The 16,483-nt window shown below is 36.1% G+C and overlaps 1 protein-coding gene across 50 annotated transcripts in view; it reads right to left on the bottom strand.

The window, feature by feature from the left end:
- nfasca (neurofascin homolog (chicken) a) overlaps positions 1 to 16,483 on the bottom strand; it is a 176,762-nt gene that overhangs the window by 46,177 nt on the left and 114,102 nt on the right. For 27 of the 50 annotated variants that reach the window (XM_087271692.1, XM_087271699.1, XM_087271696.1 and 24 more), the window contains 12 exons: positions 15,262 to 15,367; positions 12,633 to 12,823; positions 11,986 to 12,108; positions 10,213 to 10,383; positions 8,188 to 8,235; positions 4,553 to 4,664; positions 3,841 to 4,025; positions 3,623 to 3,754; positions 3,364 to 3,507; positions 3,158 to 3,269; positions 464 to 630; positions 228 to 375 (listed from right to left, as the gene is read on the bottom strand). In XM_087271692.1, the coding sequence (XP_087127818.1) occupies positions 228 to 375; positions 464 to 630; positions 3,158 to 3,269; positions 3,364 to 3,507; positions 3,623 to 3,754; positions 3,841 to 4,025; positions 4,553 to 4,664; positions 8,188 to 8,235; positions 10,213 to 10,383; positions 11,986 to 12,108; positions 12,633 to 12,823; positions 15,262 to 15,367 (1,639 nt within the window). 50 annotated transcript variants of the gene reach the window in all.

Here is a 16,483-nt window from a genome sequence, read left to right as displayed (position 1 = left end):
TAATTTTATTTCTGCGATGATGACTGCAATATTTTCAAAATATTATTTGTTTATAATATAAACACAAAGGCTTGTAACCACTTGAAGAGTAGAAATAATTAAATAAATTGTAAATAATAATAATAATAAATTCACAAAAGTGAATTTGTGATAATAAGCAGATAAACAGTGTGAGTGCATCATAGATAGTGTGAGTGTATCATAGATATAATGATATGTGTCATTACATCCAGCTGAAGCTCAGAGGCTTTTCATCTTTCAGCCATGTGATTGTAGCAGGAAGGGAAGGATCATGTTTAACTCGACAGTCGAATCGAACTGTGGTTCCTCTGGGTTCCGTCTTATGTTCAGGTGCGCGGACTATTCTTGTGGGCTCTGAAATGGATCACAACAATCATATAGGAAACCAAAGCGTTCATAATTTCACACAGAGACAACAAGATATTTTTTCTTAGAGTCTCACCTTTAACCTCTAGGCGCACTTGATTCTCCATCTTGCCCAGAATGTTGCTGGCGACGCAGGTGTAGGTGCCCTGGTCTTCTGTCCGGGCCTGCTTGATCTCCAAAGTGCCATTGTGGTATAGCCTGTAGTGACCACCATCCAAACCACTGCCAAGTCCATTCTTAAACCTGAACACATAAATAATAAAAGTCTAATTTAGCAGAATTTTGATTTATGCATTATAATGTTGTTTTCTGTTTAAACAAAACATTAAAGGTGTAGTTTGTAAGTCTGACATCCAGTGGTTGAACTAGGTATTTCATTCCTGGATCAAAACAAATGCAGGTTGCCATATTGAGGACCAACAGGAGCAAGCCTGGCTCTCGAGCCTAAAGACTAATTGAAGGCTGATTTTAATCGTGTTTGATATAAAAGCAACAGCACACGATAGAAGGAATATTTTCCATATTAAAAGGAGTTTTTGTTCCAACCAACTATCGAATTGATATATAAGAAACGGCTTCTATTTCTTGCAGCTGAACAACAGAAAACTTGTGCTATATTCAGTGTTAAATGTTAACATGTGAGGTTTTACATGACATTTATTGCCATACTACTGAAAGCAGCAGCAGATAGTACACCTCAGATCTTGAAAATAAAATAAACCATTTAAAATTGAATTTAGAACTGTGAAATAATGCAAACCAACACATAGCAGTGATTCAGCATCTACATTTAATCATGTTAAAGAGGTCTAATATGCATTAAATATTAAAAGAATTAAAAGAATTCTGTGTTTCTGAAATTAAATGCTTTATTTAAATTTCTGTCGTGTTTTGTCTGGTGCAAACAGCCAAATTATCACTGCAAATCTTCTCACATAGCATGTTGTTATGATGTAACCTACTCACCCAATGTTTACGTTCATAATATTTATGTATTTGCTAATTAATAACCTCATGTGCAACTCTGAATCTGTCCCATTTCGGAGTCTGCTACTGTCCACTGGAGGTTGCATTTCGGTCAGGGACACATGCTTTCAGGGCCTTTCTGACTGAATGAATGTAATACATGGTTTTCCAGAAAGGCAACACGGGGTGCTGGAATATAATTGGCTAAAGTGGCATTGGGCGGAAAAAAAACAAAAAAAAAAACAAAGACAGTCGTTCCAGCACATTACAGACATTTTCAAAGCAGAACATCTGACTTCAGCATTATTTTTCAGATAAACAAGAATGTTCACTTAGCATGTTTCCTAAATATCTGCAACCATATTATGGTATTTTTATGCTTTAGAGGAGTCAAAAACTTACATACCGCACCTTTATTAGATCTGTAACGGTAGTTTTTACATTTATTTTACAATTAAACATTTTAAACTCCTTTTTTATTTTAAATAAATAATTTACTTTTTTTCTGTATGACTTTCGTTCAACCTACTATTTTTTACCCTTTTCTCAGGAATATAATTCAAGTAGTTAATATAATATAATTCAACTATTAATTAATATTTTTAATAAGTACAGGTCACAAAAAAGTTACTGGAAACATAGAAGATTTTTTTTTCTACATTAAGTACAGAAAAGAACATTTAATTTGAGGCAAACACCAATTCTTTAAAATACAGTATAATATAATTTAACATTGGAAGGAAAATTATTTCATAATTTTTTGTGTAACATATTTAGGGTAAAATTAAAACAACACACTCTGACTTATACTTATGAAACTATTTATACTAATAAGTGATCATATTTATCGTTTGAAAAAGTGTGAAACTGCTGTGGGGGAAAAAGACTTTTTTTTGTTTATATTTTTTATTAAAAATATGTTTAGACTAACAACAGATTAATCAATCTTTTTCTTTTGTACGCCACCATACATTAACTAAACATACTTCTTCTTTCTTACTGTGTTGCATACTTCTTAGAAAGAACTGCTGACAAGAGGGAAATAGCAGAATAAGAATAAATATAGTGCTGGAGGGCTTGCTCCAGACTTCTGTCTAACAAGAAGTCTAGACATGTCACAAGTTATGAAATATATTGAAGAGGCACTTAACTGTTCAGTTCTGGTATGCAAAGAAAGGTTGCAGAAAGAGGAAGTAGGTTTGGGTGGAACAGCCAATGGACTGCAGAATGACTAATAAGTGACGTTACACCAAAATTCCACCTGTTAATTTCAGTTGTGTATATATGCTGGAGTCAGAGAAATGTAGGTTAGTTGCAAACCTCCTGAATGTAATTCTTGTATTGAATTGGGGTAACGTAACCCAGAGCTCTGTCCTCTAACTATTCATTTGTATTTAATAAATTACTAATATTTTTGACATTGAAGAAAACTCTCCCCTGAATTTTATTTAACACGCATGAAATTGGCTGGATATTCCAACAGTGTTTGAAAAATTTTGTGTTAATATATAAAATGAGAAAAAAAATACCGTATATGTTTTGGGTCTGCACTATAATCCTTTAATTGAGTGTTAACGTTATCAAATGATTCTTGTTATAAATATGCCTAAATATGAGCCAAAAGCAAAGGCTGACATCAATTCATCACAGCTATAAGCAACATTTTAAAATATATCAAAATAGGAATAATTTATTTTTAATTGTAACAATATGTTACAATATTACAGTGGGTTTTACAGCATTTTGATCAAATAATTACCCTTTGTGAACAAGTACTGTTTACAACAATTTAACATAAACTTACCAGCGAAGTAAAGGGAGCGGTGAGCCAAAGAAAGGACACTCGAGGAAGGTCCTGTTGTTTTCAATGACTTTGATCAGCTGGTTTTTCGGGCCAAGCATCCGCGGTGCCATATCTAGGGAAAAAAACAGCAACACCAACATCTCACAATTTGCGCACCATGTGAGCTATATGGACATTCTGCACCAATTTGCTTCATCCTGTCATACCCAAAACACTGACGAAAGCATTTGCCAGAAGATAACCGTGCTCATTGGAGGCGTTACACTGGTAAACTGCACTGCTTTCAAACTGAACCGTCTCAAATATGATCGTGTCATCAAGAACTCTCCGATTGGGGTTGGGGAGTGAACCTGAAGTTACACACACAAACACACACACACACACACAGACACAAAATATACACTTTGTTGCTTATGATTTAAAACTCTAAATCTGTTCAAACATGACAAGCAAAAGCTGACTGACTTTCAATGGGTTCTCCATTCACCAGCCATTGAATAGTGGGTTTGGGACTCCCGTTAGCACGGCACACTAACCGTCCACTCTCATCAGGGGCAAGAACCAGATTGATGGGCTTTTCGAGCCAAAATGGAGCAGCTGTGGATGGAATTTAGGACAGTGGAATACATGAAGCAGTTTTTTCAGACATAATGGGCATCAATTGCCTTTTCTCGATTGCTCACCTTTGACCTGGACTTCAACTGTGTGGCGAATGCTGCCAATTCTGTTGCTGGCCATGCAGGTGTAGCTGCCAATGTCTTCCTCAGACACATTGAGAATGCGTAAGGTTTTATCGAAGTTCCCAATCCTGACTTTTTTCGTTGGCAGGTCTCCTCCTCTTTTGGACCAGGTAATGGTAGGAGTTGGTCTGAGGAACGAGTTGAAGAAACAAAACAGATTTATTTCATTGAGAAATTACTTTAGTACCTAAATACACTGTGCATTTGGGAAATGAATATGTGGATGAACCAGTGTTTTGATAGGGTTTTTAAAGTTGAAATTAAGGTAATATAAATACAAATACTGTATTGTTTTAATGGAGACTAACACTAAACGGATCATTTGCATTTTTGAATCTGATTTAACAAAATAAGCTTATTCACAATTTGAACACCATTATTGTGTTTCTGAGCAGGTGACAATTTCTCCATTTCAAAATCGACTGCTTTTATGAAGTGTAGTGAAGTCAAATATTCAAAAGTGAAAAATAGTTAAAAGCCATAAAAAAACGTAAAAAGCAGCTTTGTATTGATGCTTTGTTTTTAATGATTAAATGCTTTAATATTATTTTTGTGCTTTTTCTCATTAAAAGTTAAAGACAATTAAAATAAATGTGTATTAATTTTAAATATAATATCAAATAGAACCGTTTTTATAGTACTAAAAAACACTTACACTCCAGCTGCTATACACTCCAGGAGAAGTTCTTCTCCTCTGAGCACCATCTTGGTGCTGGACAAGCCCGTTGGAGATAGAAAGGTGGGCTGGGTTTCCGGTATATTACGCACTGTGGAAAAAAAGAAAAAACGTATTAACAAACAAAAAAAAGAGGCAAAAAATGCTTGAGGTGGGAGAATACGCCAAGGTATATATCCTATAATTATTTTATGGATTAATTTTAGATTCAGCTTGTAATTGCACAATATATATTTATTAGTGTGTTGAAATATATGGATGTATATTTCTGCACTTAAATGAAAAAAATATAATGAGAAAAAATACAAGTTAATATATTAAGATATAAATTAAATAAATAATGTCAGAATTACATTTTTGCTTTCACTGTTTTACTCAGAGATGGAAATAGGCTTCCATATACAGTAAAACAATAATTTTGTGTCTCACATGAAAAAAAAAAACATTTATTTTATTTAAAGGACTAATTACTATTTTAATCAGTGATTTCTTTTTATAAAAAAGAATTGAAGAAAATAAAATGTCTAATTAACGTTACACCAAATTAAAAGCTACACATTTTAAAATTGAGTTTAACAAATATTTTATTTGTTTTTATTTATTTGTTATTATAATATTTTAGAATATAATATTCTATTTTATAAATATATACTTTACACTACAGTTCAATAGCTTTTGCATTTTTATGATTATAAATACACTAAAATAGTAATAATGATAAAAAATAATAATACAAATGAATATAACCATTCAACATACTATTACTGAACAAATAAGTAACTATTATTAAAGTGTTCATTTAAAAATTATATATTCCTTTGATTCAAAGCTGAATTTTCAGCATCTAGTCTTCAGAAATCTTTGACTCTCATATAGTAATGTCTTGACTGAAACTGAATGCATAATTTCTGCATTAAAAAAATATCCTACTGATCTGAAACTTCTGAATAATAGATCTGACCAGGCTATTTCAAACAAACTTAAAAAAAAAAAAAAAACAGTAAATCGCTGTTGTTGTTAATGCTGTTGTATTTCTCTATCATCAAACTCCACCATTATACTGTACCTCTATAATCATTTGAATTCTGTATGCATAAATAACACAAGCATGAAAGAGAATCATAAAGCTGTGAGGACAGACAGATGGTTAGTTGTGGACAAAAAAACCTGGTTATGTGAAGACATAGACAATCTTCTCCCTGAGGAAGACTTGATGAGCAGGGCAGTATTAGTCTCTATTGTAATGTATATCTAGCAGTAAGATTAGCTGTGAGCCATTAGCATTGGAGAGGGACTGACAACAGCCTTTGTTGGTGACATTAGTGGGAGGACGAAGCCTGAGAGATTAGTCTGTGAACACATGTTTCATGCCATTGTCACGTGTGTCTGTGGCGACAGCGATGTCCGTTCACTGACAGAGGGAACCCACAATGCTATACGTTTGAGACAGGAACTAAAAGGGCTATATGCACAGCTATTGTTTTTCAGCCAATGATAAACTTCTGGTGAAAGGATCTTGTGACTATTTTCAATTTCATAAGGTTCCTTTTACATTCAGTTAAATAGACTTAAGCATCCATTTGGTTGTTAAAGCGTAAAAAGAGATGAAAGACCAGGCACCATCATTAGCAGCAGGCTAGCACAAAAACTACAGGAGCAAAATAAATTTTCAGATTTTAAAGACGTGGTGTGGAAAAATAGCATTTACTGCAGTGCTTCTGGTTTGGTCTGATATCAACTTTATATCGAATCTCAGCCAGGCAATAAAGATTGTTGTTTTTTTAAAGAAATCAGATCTTAAACATGGCGATTCTGTATGGAATAATAATTCACCGGAAGCCCTGGGGCTGGCAGACTGAAGTTAAAAGCCCATGTGCATATACCCCGTTGAACCCTGGTCCTCACAATATTGTCAAAATGACTATCAATGAATATTAAAACTTGGATGAATCTCAAAAAGTCTATTAAGAACATGTCTGGGACATATTTAACCCCAATTTCACTTAATAAAATATGTATATTGTATACTATGTGTGTGTGTGTGTGTGTGTGTGTGTGTGTGTGTGTGTGTGTGTGTGTGTGTGTGTGTTTATACATGTACTGAAAATACATTAATCAAGAAATGTGATGTTTGGGGTACTATATAATAGAATTAATATAATATAATATAATATAATATAATAGATTTTATAACAGATAATATATAACATATTTTTATGTTGATTTTTCAGTTTATGAAACGCATTTTAAATATGAAAAATTAAATTCAGGTCATTATATTATAATATTATTGTTTATATTATATATTATTAATAGTATTATTATTTTACAGTTTTTTGCTTGTGTACTTGATGGTAAGTGTGGGTTTTGTGTTGAGTGTGTCATTCTTGTTATATGTGAAGCACCACCATGTCAGAATGAATTGCCCCAAGATCGTTAATAAAGCTTTAAACTGCACTATATTATATAACGTTTATAAATATAATTGTGGCGAGTGAGGTGGGGCAGAGAGCCGTGAAGGCGGGTGGCGTGAGTGAGATAATCAGAGACCTGGACGCATCACCTGCCTCAAGTCTCACGGAGTAGCCCTGGAAGCTAAAAGGAGGAGAGATGCCAGTGCTAGATGAGAGAGGACCGGGCCCTTACATATTATGTGATGGTTGCTTCAGTTTAAAGGCAGCCTCCGTGAGGACCTGCCATTCTTTTGTTTTATATTTTTATTCAAAATTATTTAAAAGTTCTCTGCCTCCTTTCCATTGACCAGGCAGCTATCTAACTTCATAACAATGATTAATTGTATAAATTATTCAACCACTATTTTCAGTAAAAAAACGTCATAAAATTGTATTAAAAATGTTTTTAAATTATATATTTATTTAATTCTTTAAAGGTCTAAAAACCCTTTAAAACAATTCTAGAAATTTCAATAAGTGCTCTAAGTGACAACACTGGTATTTAAATTTAGAACAGTTGACAGTAGTTTGATCAAACACACTACTATAAATATGTAATTCCACTTTTTAAGTAGTTTCTTGATTTCTTCTATTGCTACATGTACACAATAACTAACAAATGAATGAATACATAATTAATTCCCCCTTTTCTCATTTGTTTTTTAGAAAGAATTGTGATCCAGACTTGTTTTTGACAGGGTTCGTAATTTACAAATTTTCGTCATATGTTCAGTATCTCCCGTAGGCCATATCCTTGGATACATGTGTGCGGATTTGCACATGGTCATCATTGGATTAAAGTTACTGAAATATTAATGAGCACCTCTAGCCTCTTGCCTAATCTCCGTTCTTCATTTTTTATATCTCCGTAATGAGCAGCGTGATTAGGATAATTAAGCACTTACCACAGAAATCGGAATTCTTGCCCTTCAAACTACAACACAGTTTAGCTGACCCCAAAAACTGCTTAGACAGTGACTGTATATAAAAAAACATAAGCTTTACTACATTCTATAAACAAAACATGTAACGTCTTTTGACATCTTTTTACACTGTGTATTATATAACACATTTTCTCCGCTGTAAGCTGTTAGAGACAGGAATGCTAACTCAGTTAGTGTTGTATTACAGAAGATAGCACGCTAGCTTTGTTGAACTCACCACCATACACATCAGTGGAGTTGAGAAAGGTGTCATTATAAGGTTCTTCTGTGAATAAAGTTGCAGTTTCATCAACATACACATGCTGAAAAAAGTAATACACTAGATAATAATGATTCAAACTGTGGAACTGTGATAGTGAGTCTTCAAATAAAACAAAAAAGACTACTATCACAAATAATGCACTGCTACATCCTCACCACTAGATGGACCACACTATTCATAGATACCATAGCCTACCATGGACAGCAGCACAGAAACAAGTAACATCCAATTAAAGATAACAAGAGATCCAGGCTGCTGCCAAAAGCTGATTTCATTCTGAGGCAACATAGTGGTTTAATGATCCACAACAAAACATAGAGAACGTTGGTGGGATCAAAGCAAAAATTTTATCACTACAATATTAGTTTCTTGCAAGAAATAACCTTAAAATAGAAAAAGTTGGTCCAAAAAAGCTAATTTAGTCACTGACTGACCACTATGGATGTCAGTGGCTATATGACCACCAACCGCTACTAAATCAAATGCACAGGATTATGGATATCATTAGACTGAGAAGGGAACATCTACTGTATGCCTTCTAAACATATTCAGCTTAATGGATCCCAGAAGACAGAATGTAAAACATCACTGGAACTTAAAATGCTTTGTTAAGTTCCTATCTCTGAAGGCTACTGTACCTATGGAGGAAGTATTTACCAGCTTTTGCAAGGCCTGTTAGCCTATTGGACAATGACTTTGCAGGCAGATTCTATGCACAAAAGCAGCTCACAGAACTGATTTTGTACAGACTTCTGAAGTAGAATAATATTTTATTGGGTTTTTAAAAAAATAAAGAGAGCTTTTGAAAGAACGAAACTTAGAAATGACATCAAAACATTTTTATAGAGTATGTAAAAAAAGACTAGCTACAACTTTCTGATCTCATCTGTGCTGCTTTCAAAAACTGATGAAATGAAAAAAATGAATTAAACTAAATGTTGTGTCTATAAGGTCCAATTTATGTTTTTTCTAATTTTTTTTCTCTGTAATAGATACTGCCTTTTAAAAAGTACATTTATTCAGATTTTTTTTCTCCTAGGCTAAAACATAAATATGAGATAAAGGTCTAGAAAACTGCTCAAACACATACTTTTAATACATTTGTCATTCATTTATTCATTTTCTTATTATTCATTTCCCCTTATTAATCAGGGATCGCCACAGCGTAATAAACCACCAACTTATCCAGCATATATTTTATGCAGCGGATGCCGTTCCAGCCACAACATCCATACACACTCCACATCCACACACACTCATTCACACACATACAATACTATTTAGCTTACCCAATTCACCTGTACCACATGTCTTTGGACGTGGAGGAAACCAGAGCACCTGGAGGAAACCCACGCGAACGCGGGGAGAACATGCAAACTCCACAGAAAAATGCCGGTGCTCCGGTTTCCCTCACAGTCCAAAGTAATGCAGTACAGGTGAATTGGGTAGGCTAAATTGTCCGTAGTGTATGAGTGTGTGTGTGAATGTGTGTGTGGATGTTTCCCAGAGATGGGTTGCGGCTGGAAGGGCATCCGCTGCTGGATAAGTTGGCGGTTCATTCCCCTGTTGCGACCCTGAATTAATAAAGGGACTAAGCCGAAAAGAAAAATAATGAATGACTGAAAGAAGCATCTTAAAAATATCTGAATCAATGCAGAAAGGATTTGTTTGCCATCTCAGCTCTGACAAATAGAGCATTATTCGGCCTCAAAATTTTGTCCAAAATAAGTTTTGTGAGGTGCAAAGACAACCTGCAAAGTCAACAAGCACAAATGGTGACAAATATTTTGTCATCAGGAGTCCTGTTTTTGCTATATCTGCTTTGTGTGTGTGTGTGTGTGTATATATATATATATATATATATATATATATATATATATATATATATATATATATATATATATATATATATATATATATTTATGGACGTAATGATATAAGATGCAGCCACATCATAAATCATCATAAATCTCCACTCACTTGTTTGCACTTTAAGTGTGTAGGGGTTCTTCTGCTGTATGGTGTGTGTGAACTCGAAGCGAGCATTGCAGCTGTAGTCAGTCTTGGCATCTTTAGCCAGAACGTTGGAGAAGAACAAGTCACCGTTCAGGCCCATTGACACCCTCCTGTCCTGTGCTATAGGCATAATGACTGTGGAGAAAAAGAGAATAGAATACAGACTCATTTACAGACTCAATGTGATGTGCAATAGCTGACAGGCAGCAGACGAAGTGATGATGCTCAAGATGAGTGTGAAAATCACAAAGGCATGATTATCATCTTCAGGCCGGAAACATAACAAGGCTCAGCAAACATGTCACTCGGGGGAAGAGAAGCAGTCTGGAAGACTGTGAGACGAAGATGAGCCTTCACAACTGGTCAGTAACTAGCCTAGATTCAATCATGTGTGTACTAGAGACAGTGTAATGAGTAAATAACATTCTGCTGATGGATATTTTCTTATTTGCAAAGCAGTTTTAGAGTATTATAAAGGTAAAATAAATAAGTTTTTACATATAGAGAGGCAGGATACAGTATAACATTGTGAAGAGGCCTTGTCAAAATCCTGACCAAAATCCAATTGAGATGATGATCTTAAAAAGGTGGTTCATGCTAGAAAACCCTCCAATGTGACTGAATTACAATAATTCTGCAAAGATAAATAGGCCAAAATTCTTCCACAGCACTATAACAGAAACTTGATTGCAATTGTTGCTGCTAAGATTGGCCCAACCTGTTATTAGGTTTAGAAGGAAAACATTATTTCCACACAAGCTTATGTAGTTTTTTGTTTATTTTTTTGTTAATAATGAAAAGATTCATTTCAAAACTGTGTTATCTCTGACTTAAATTTTATTAGTTTGTTAATATGAAATATTAAAGTGTGACAAACATGCAAACAGATCAGAAATCAATAAAGGGAAAACACTTATATATTTATATATGAAGAGTCCTATGTCTTGATTCAGTAATTACACTTTTATGGCAAAGAATAGATTACTTGCATCACTTTTAACATGAAATAGTTGAACATAAACATAAGTGGCTGAGAAAAATGCTCATTGTAGAACAAAATTCCAGATAGCACTTAGAGGTTTTTGCATCTGAACTCTTCATATATATACACACACACACGCACGCACGCACGCACGCACGCACGCACGCACGCACGCACGCACACACACACACACACACTCACACACATATATATAAATATATAAGTGTGTGTGTGTGTGTGTGTGTGTGTATAAATATATATATATTACAGCATTAAAAAGACATAATTATGATGCAAGTATTACCTAAATTGACTGCATACTATGAAAGTGTAGGAATTTAAGCTATATATTACTTCACCTTCCAAATATTTAAGCTTTTATTACCAATAACACAATTCAATAGCTATCTGTAACTGTGACAATGATAAATACAGTCAAGATATATATTAAACGCTTTGTAAAGTGTGCATCCATGCTGTGTAATTCTAGGTCTGCTGAAATGTCTCAGCACTATGCTTGTTTCTGCTCGCTCAGCTTTTTGTCAGGTAGTGCAGATTCGCATACATGCACCAGCTCAGCACTAATACAGTAACACACACTGCTCTGCAGAGGACACAGACTGCAGGACTGACAGAGGAAGTGAGAGGGAGATACAAGAAAGAGGTTAAAGAAAGCGTGAAGGTGAAGACTCAATGACAAGGTAAGAGAGAAGAGGAGGAAGGGTAAGAAATCAGACACAATCAATCGCACTCACAGCTGTCCATCCAGAAGGTTTCAGGAGGGGGAAGACCAGGAGGAGGGTTGCAGGCCAGGACGAGCGGTGATCCCTCACGCACAGTTACCGGTTCCAAAACCTCCTTTGGCCACAGCGGAGACTCTGAGTAATGGAGACAAGTTCACCAGATTAGAGAATATACATAACATTAATAACTGAACACAATATAGCCAGTAGCTTTAAACTGAAGTGGATTTTCTAGTGCAGGCATCATCAAACTTGTTCCTGGACGTCCGGTGTCCTGCAGATTTTAGCTCCAACCCTAATCAAACACACTTAAACAAACTAATCAAGGTCTTACTAGGTATACTTGAAACACCCAGGCAGGCAGGTGTGTTGAGGCAAGTTAAACCCTGCAGGGCACAGGACCTCCAGGAACGAGATTGTGACCCCTGTACTAGTGGATATAATGCATAATCTATCTTGTTTAATATATCAGGCTGATAACAATAACATTAAAAAAATAAATAAAAAATATGAGAAAACTGAAAATGCAAATAGCTCAAATTAAACTAGTTCTGTTATACTTTTTAGGCTTTTTCTGTATTCAACAGAACAGTTTTAAAACATCATAATTAAATTTTTGGTGGAACTATCCTTTCATGTTATAATCATACATCCCTTACTTGACACTCGAAGCAGGATTTTGTTGGAAATGGCTGTGCCCAAGTTGTTGGAGGCAAAGCACTGGTATTCTCCTTCATAATCTTCTGGTTTTCCACTGCTTCTGATCTCTAGTGTTCCAGATCGACTTCTCATGGTCACCCGTGGGTCCTTACCCACATTAAAGAACTTTCCATTCCGCCGCCACTGAAACCTGCACAGACCGGGCCCAAACAGGAAATCAGCCACATTGAAGCTGTTTATGTAATAGGTGCATTTTTGGAGCCTTTAAATCAGGTGGTTTACATACACATCAGAGTAAAAGAACATGACTGCTAAACCAATTTAAGGACATTAACTTTGTAATTTTGATCTAAATGTCAGCCCCTCAGTATTCTGGTTGTAACACCTAAAGGTATAATTGCTATACTCTGAGTGGGATTTGAATTAATCCAGCATGAAAAGAGAGCACACTAACAATGACGTCAAAGACATCAGATTCTAGTGTGTATCTTCAGGCCAGTTCTTCCTTGTTGGCCTCTGTCACACTCACCCCCTAAACCTCACTCTTTTCCAAGTCATGGCATCAGTTTAATTCATCCAGTTCAATTTGCCCTACTTAAAGTGGGTTTCAACCCAGCTTCTCCTTCTTTCTGGACAGTTGCGCTAATAAGATGCTAACACACAGCCTCTCATGAACCTCTTGAGGCCAATGGAGTGAGGAAGCCCCACACATCTTTTAATAGTTGGCTTCTGTTAAACTCACCAGCCTTAACCTTACTCCCTTCCGGGTCATTGCACCAGTATAACCCCTCTTGTTCTACAAGACCTGCTCAGAGTGGGTTTTAAACCATGATTCCAGCAAGGTAGGCTGGCATTAGGAGTGTCACAATTGTTTCTTCAATGCACCGCAGTAATGTCACACATGATGCAGTATCAGTTTATCAATAGATCATAACTGATTATTACGTACTGATAACATTTATCTCATATGCATGTTGTGGTAGCCCACTATGGTAAGGTGGGGGGGCGGGGGTTAAAATGCTGTAACTACTTAAAAAGCAGACTCTCTATTTCTCTCTATATACATCTCTTTCTCTCTCACTGTGAAGCCCTTGACTTGCTGGTGTGTCTGTGAGGTAACATTTTCTCCTCTCTCAGTTGTTACAGTGATATTTGTGTAAGCATATCTGCAAAGCGAATTTTCTTCACTGCATGCATCATGGATCAGCTGTGACAGCTGCGGCTGTTCTTCAGTGTCCGTGTCACTGCTCAGTGAACGGCTTTCACCGTTCTGTAGCCAATCACAGCCCTTTCTGTTGAGCCTGAGCTTTCGTATTGAACCGAAAGGGTGACATGATAATCATAACTGAACCGAGAGACCAGTGTAGGTTCACACCACTAGCTGGTACGAACAAGACAACAAATTCTAGTGTGCTTCTTGAGGCTAGATTAGTGAGGTTTCCCTGCACCATTCTTACTAGTTGGTCTATGTAACACTTATCTACAAACATCGCTCCCTTCTGAGTCATGGCATCAATGCAAACCTTCCTTTTTATTAGCACTGCTTTGAGCAGGATCAAATCAGTTTTTTAAGGTATGAAAGGCAGGTACACTAACAAGCATGCTAAGGACCACTAATCCTAGCACACGGATCCCCACCCTTATTCCCAGATAGGCAGAGTTCTGTAGCCCCAACCCTAATTGAACAGAACCAGCATACCAAGGTTTTTAGGCCCTTTACAAATGTCAAGGTTTTTTTAGAGATAACATTTTTGGAGTTTTGATCCTTAAAAAACAAAATCGGGCGCCTAGAAAGAGACCCCTGCTTTAACATCAGTGGGCCTGTTGAGGCCTGGGGAGTAAGGTTTACATTTGTATTAGAAGCTCAAATAATTTCATCCTCATGTGCATGGGTCCTTTTAATAAACACCAACAACTTGCATTCCAATTTGCACCTAATTCTGATCAATAGACCAAGTTCTGTCCTGAATTTTTTTCTTCTATAATCGGTACAATCTGAATGCAAGCCACAAGATTAAAGAACCGTTCTGTTTACATTTCACGTTGACCTTTAAACTTTGTAGGATCACATGCTTGGAGTTGACCGGGTGCCATCTACTAACCTACTGAATATTCTGTGAGCGTGAACACTAAACTGATCGTATTATGAAACCACAATGGTTTTGCGGACCAGCCTGAGTGGAAGGTTTTGTAAAGCCCAACAGACCACCAAACAAAAACAGGCCCTCTGAATGGCCACACTGTGTTGAGCTGGTCAGACCTACTTTCCACAAACAAGCACAAGGGACTGGAGCCAGAGTGAGCGCCCCTGCATATCTGATGGCATGAGAAAGGAACAAGAGAGAGAGAGAGAGAGTGGACAAAGCTGGCAGTGCCACTGTCAGGTTGGGGCATTGGGTGTCACTCTCACAAAAATGTGCTGGTCTTTGTCAGTGCCTAGACTAATGGACGTTGGATTTAATTAGCAAGCGGGAGTTGAAGAAAAATAAAAGACAGACAGAGAAGAAATGTGAAAGTGGTTGTATACATAATAAGAACTTGCTGACAAACTATAAACGTAAAAATGTGGAGAGCTGAAAAAAGAAAGAACAAAACGACACAAAGAAAAAAGGTTTCATCCATTCTCACGTTGGCACTGGGTTCCCCTTGGCCTCGCATTCAATGATGATGTTATCTCTGGGGTCCACAATGTAGTCCTTTAGTGACTGCTTCACAATGGTGGGGGGCTGTTTCACTGTGGAGGGAGGGACAAAGAGACAGTCTTATCTCACCAGTGCTGTGGAAGAACAGTCACTCAATGTTATGCATACATATGCAAGCAACGCATTTCTTGCTACTGTCTGAGAACTGAACAAAAGGTTGCTCAATGTACTCTTAGCCTAACATTCAAAATATTGACACCATTACCACAGAGACAAAGTTTTGATTGAAATACAACATAAATCACTAATTCATCATTCTTTACATACGCTTCTGTGTTTCCACACAAAAACACAGGCTAATGACAATGCTATCTATCGAGGTTAGCATAAAGATTATACAGTAACCCTCAGCCTCAGTTATCCCTTTAAACAACTCATTAACACAAAAATAATTTACAATTGTGCACATTCAGCTTGGGAATTAGTTAGCAAAATAGATAAACAACATTAAAAAGGAGTTCTAGCAAGCAGCTACTATGCTAATATCACACATGGTTTTATATATAAGCTAATAGCTTTGCACCATTACTCTTAACCCATGATTTTCAAATACATTTTTCTTAAAATCAAAGTTTATAATTGTTTTTTTTTTCACCTCACAGCTAATTGGTTTGATTCCTTGCTTTCAACTTACAAAATTTAAAATATTTGATATTTAAATCATTCAAGAACAAATAAACAGTAAATACTTCCAAAACCAGGGCCCCTAAAAAAACACGGCCGGACATTGTTGTACTCTTTTGGAATCCACTAAATTGTAGCTATTAGCCTTTTTGTTCACTGCATTATACTCACTGAACTTGATACACGATTAGCCACAAGATTCCTGACTGCTCTACTCTACTTCAAGCTGGCTGAGAACCGTGGGTATTCTGGCACGGCTAACAAACCCCTGAAGTAATCCTTCCTCTCAAAGACGTGGCCTGCCAAAAAGACATGCTCATGGGCTTACATTAGAATATTAATCAGCTTTAATAAGTGATAGACTTTATAATTTCTCTGAAGTAGCACAGTGAACTTGTGAAAGCTCTCTCGAGATTTTGTCTTTTCCATGTTTTTTGTTTTGTGAACTGTATTTTTTGCTGTAATTGTAAAAAGAGATTGGGCAACGTCCAACAGCAACGCTCTGTTCTTGAGATTTCTAATGT

This window comes from Danio rerio, chromosome 11, assembly GCF_052040795.2.
Source record: "Danio rerio strain M-AB ecotype USA chromosome 11, GRCz13ab, whole genome shotgun sequence".
Taxonomy (NCBI): Eukaryota; Metazoa; Chordata; class Actinopteri; order Cypriniformes; family Danionidae; genus Danio; species Danio rerio.
This window is presented reverse-complemented; position numbering and strand designations above follow the sequence as displayed.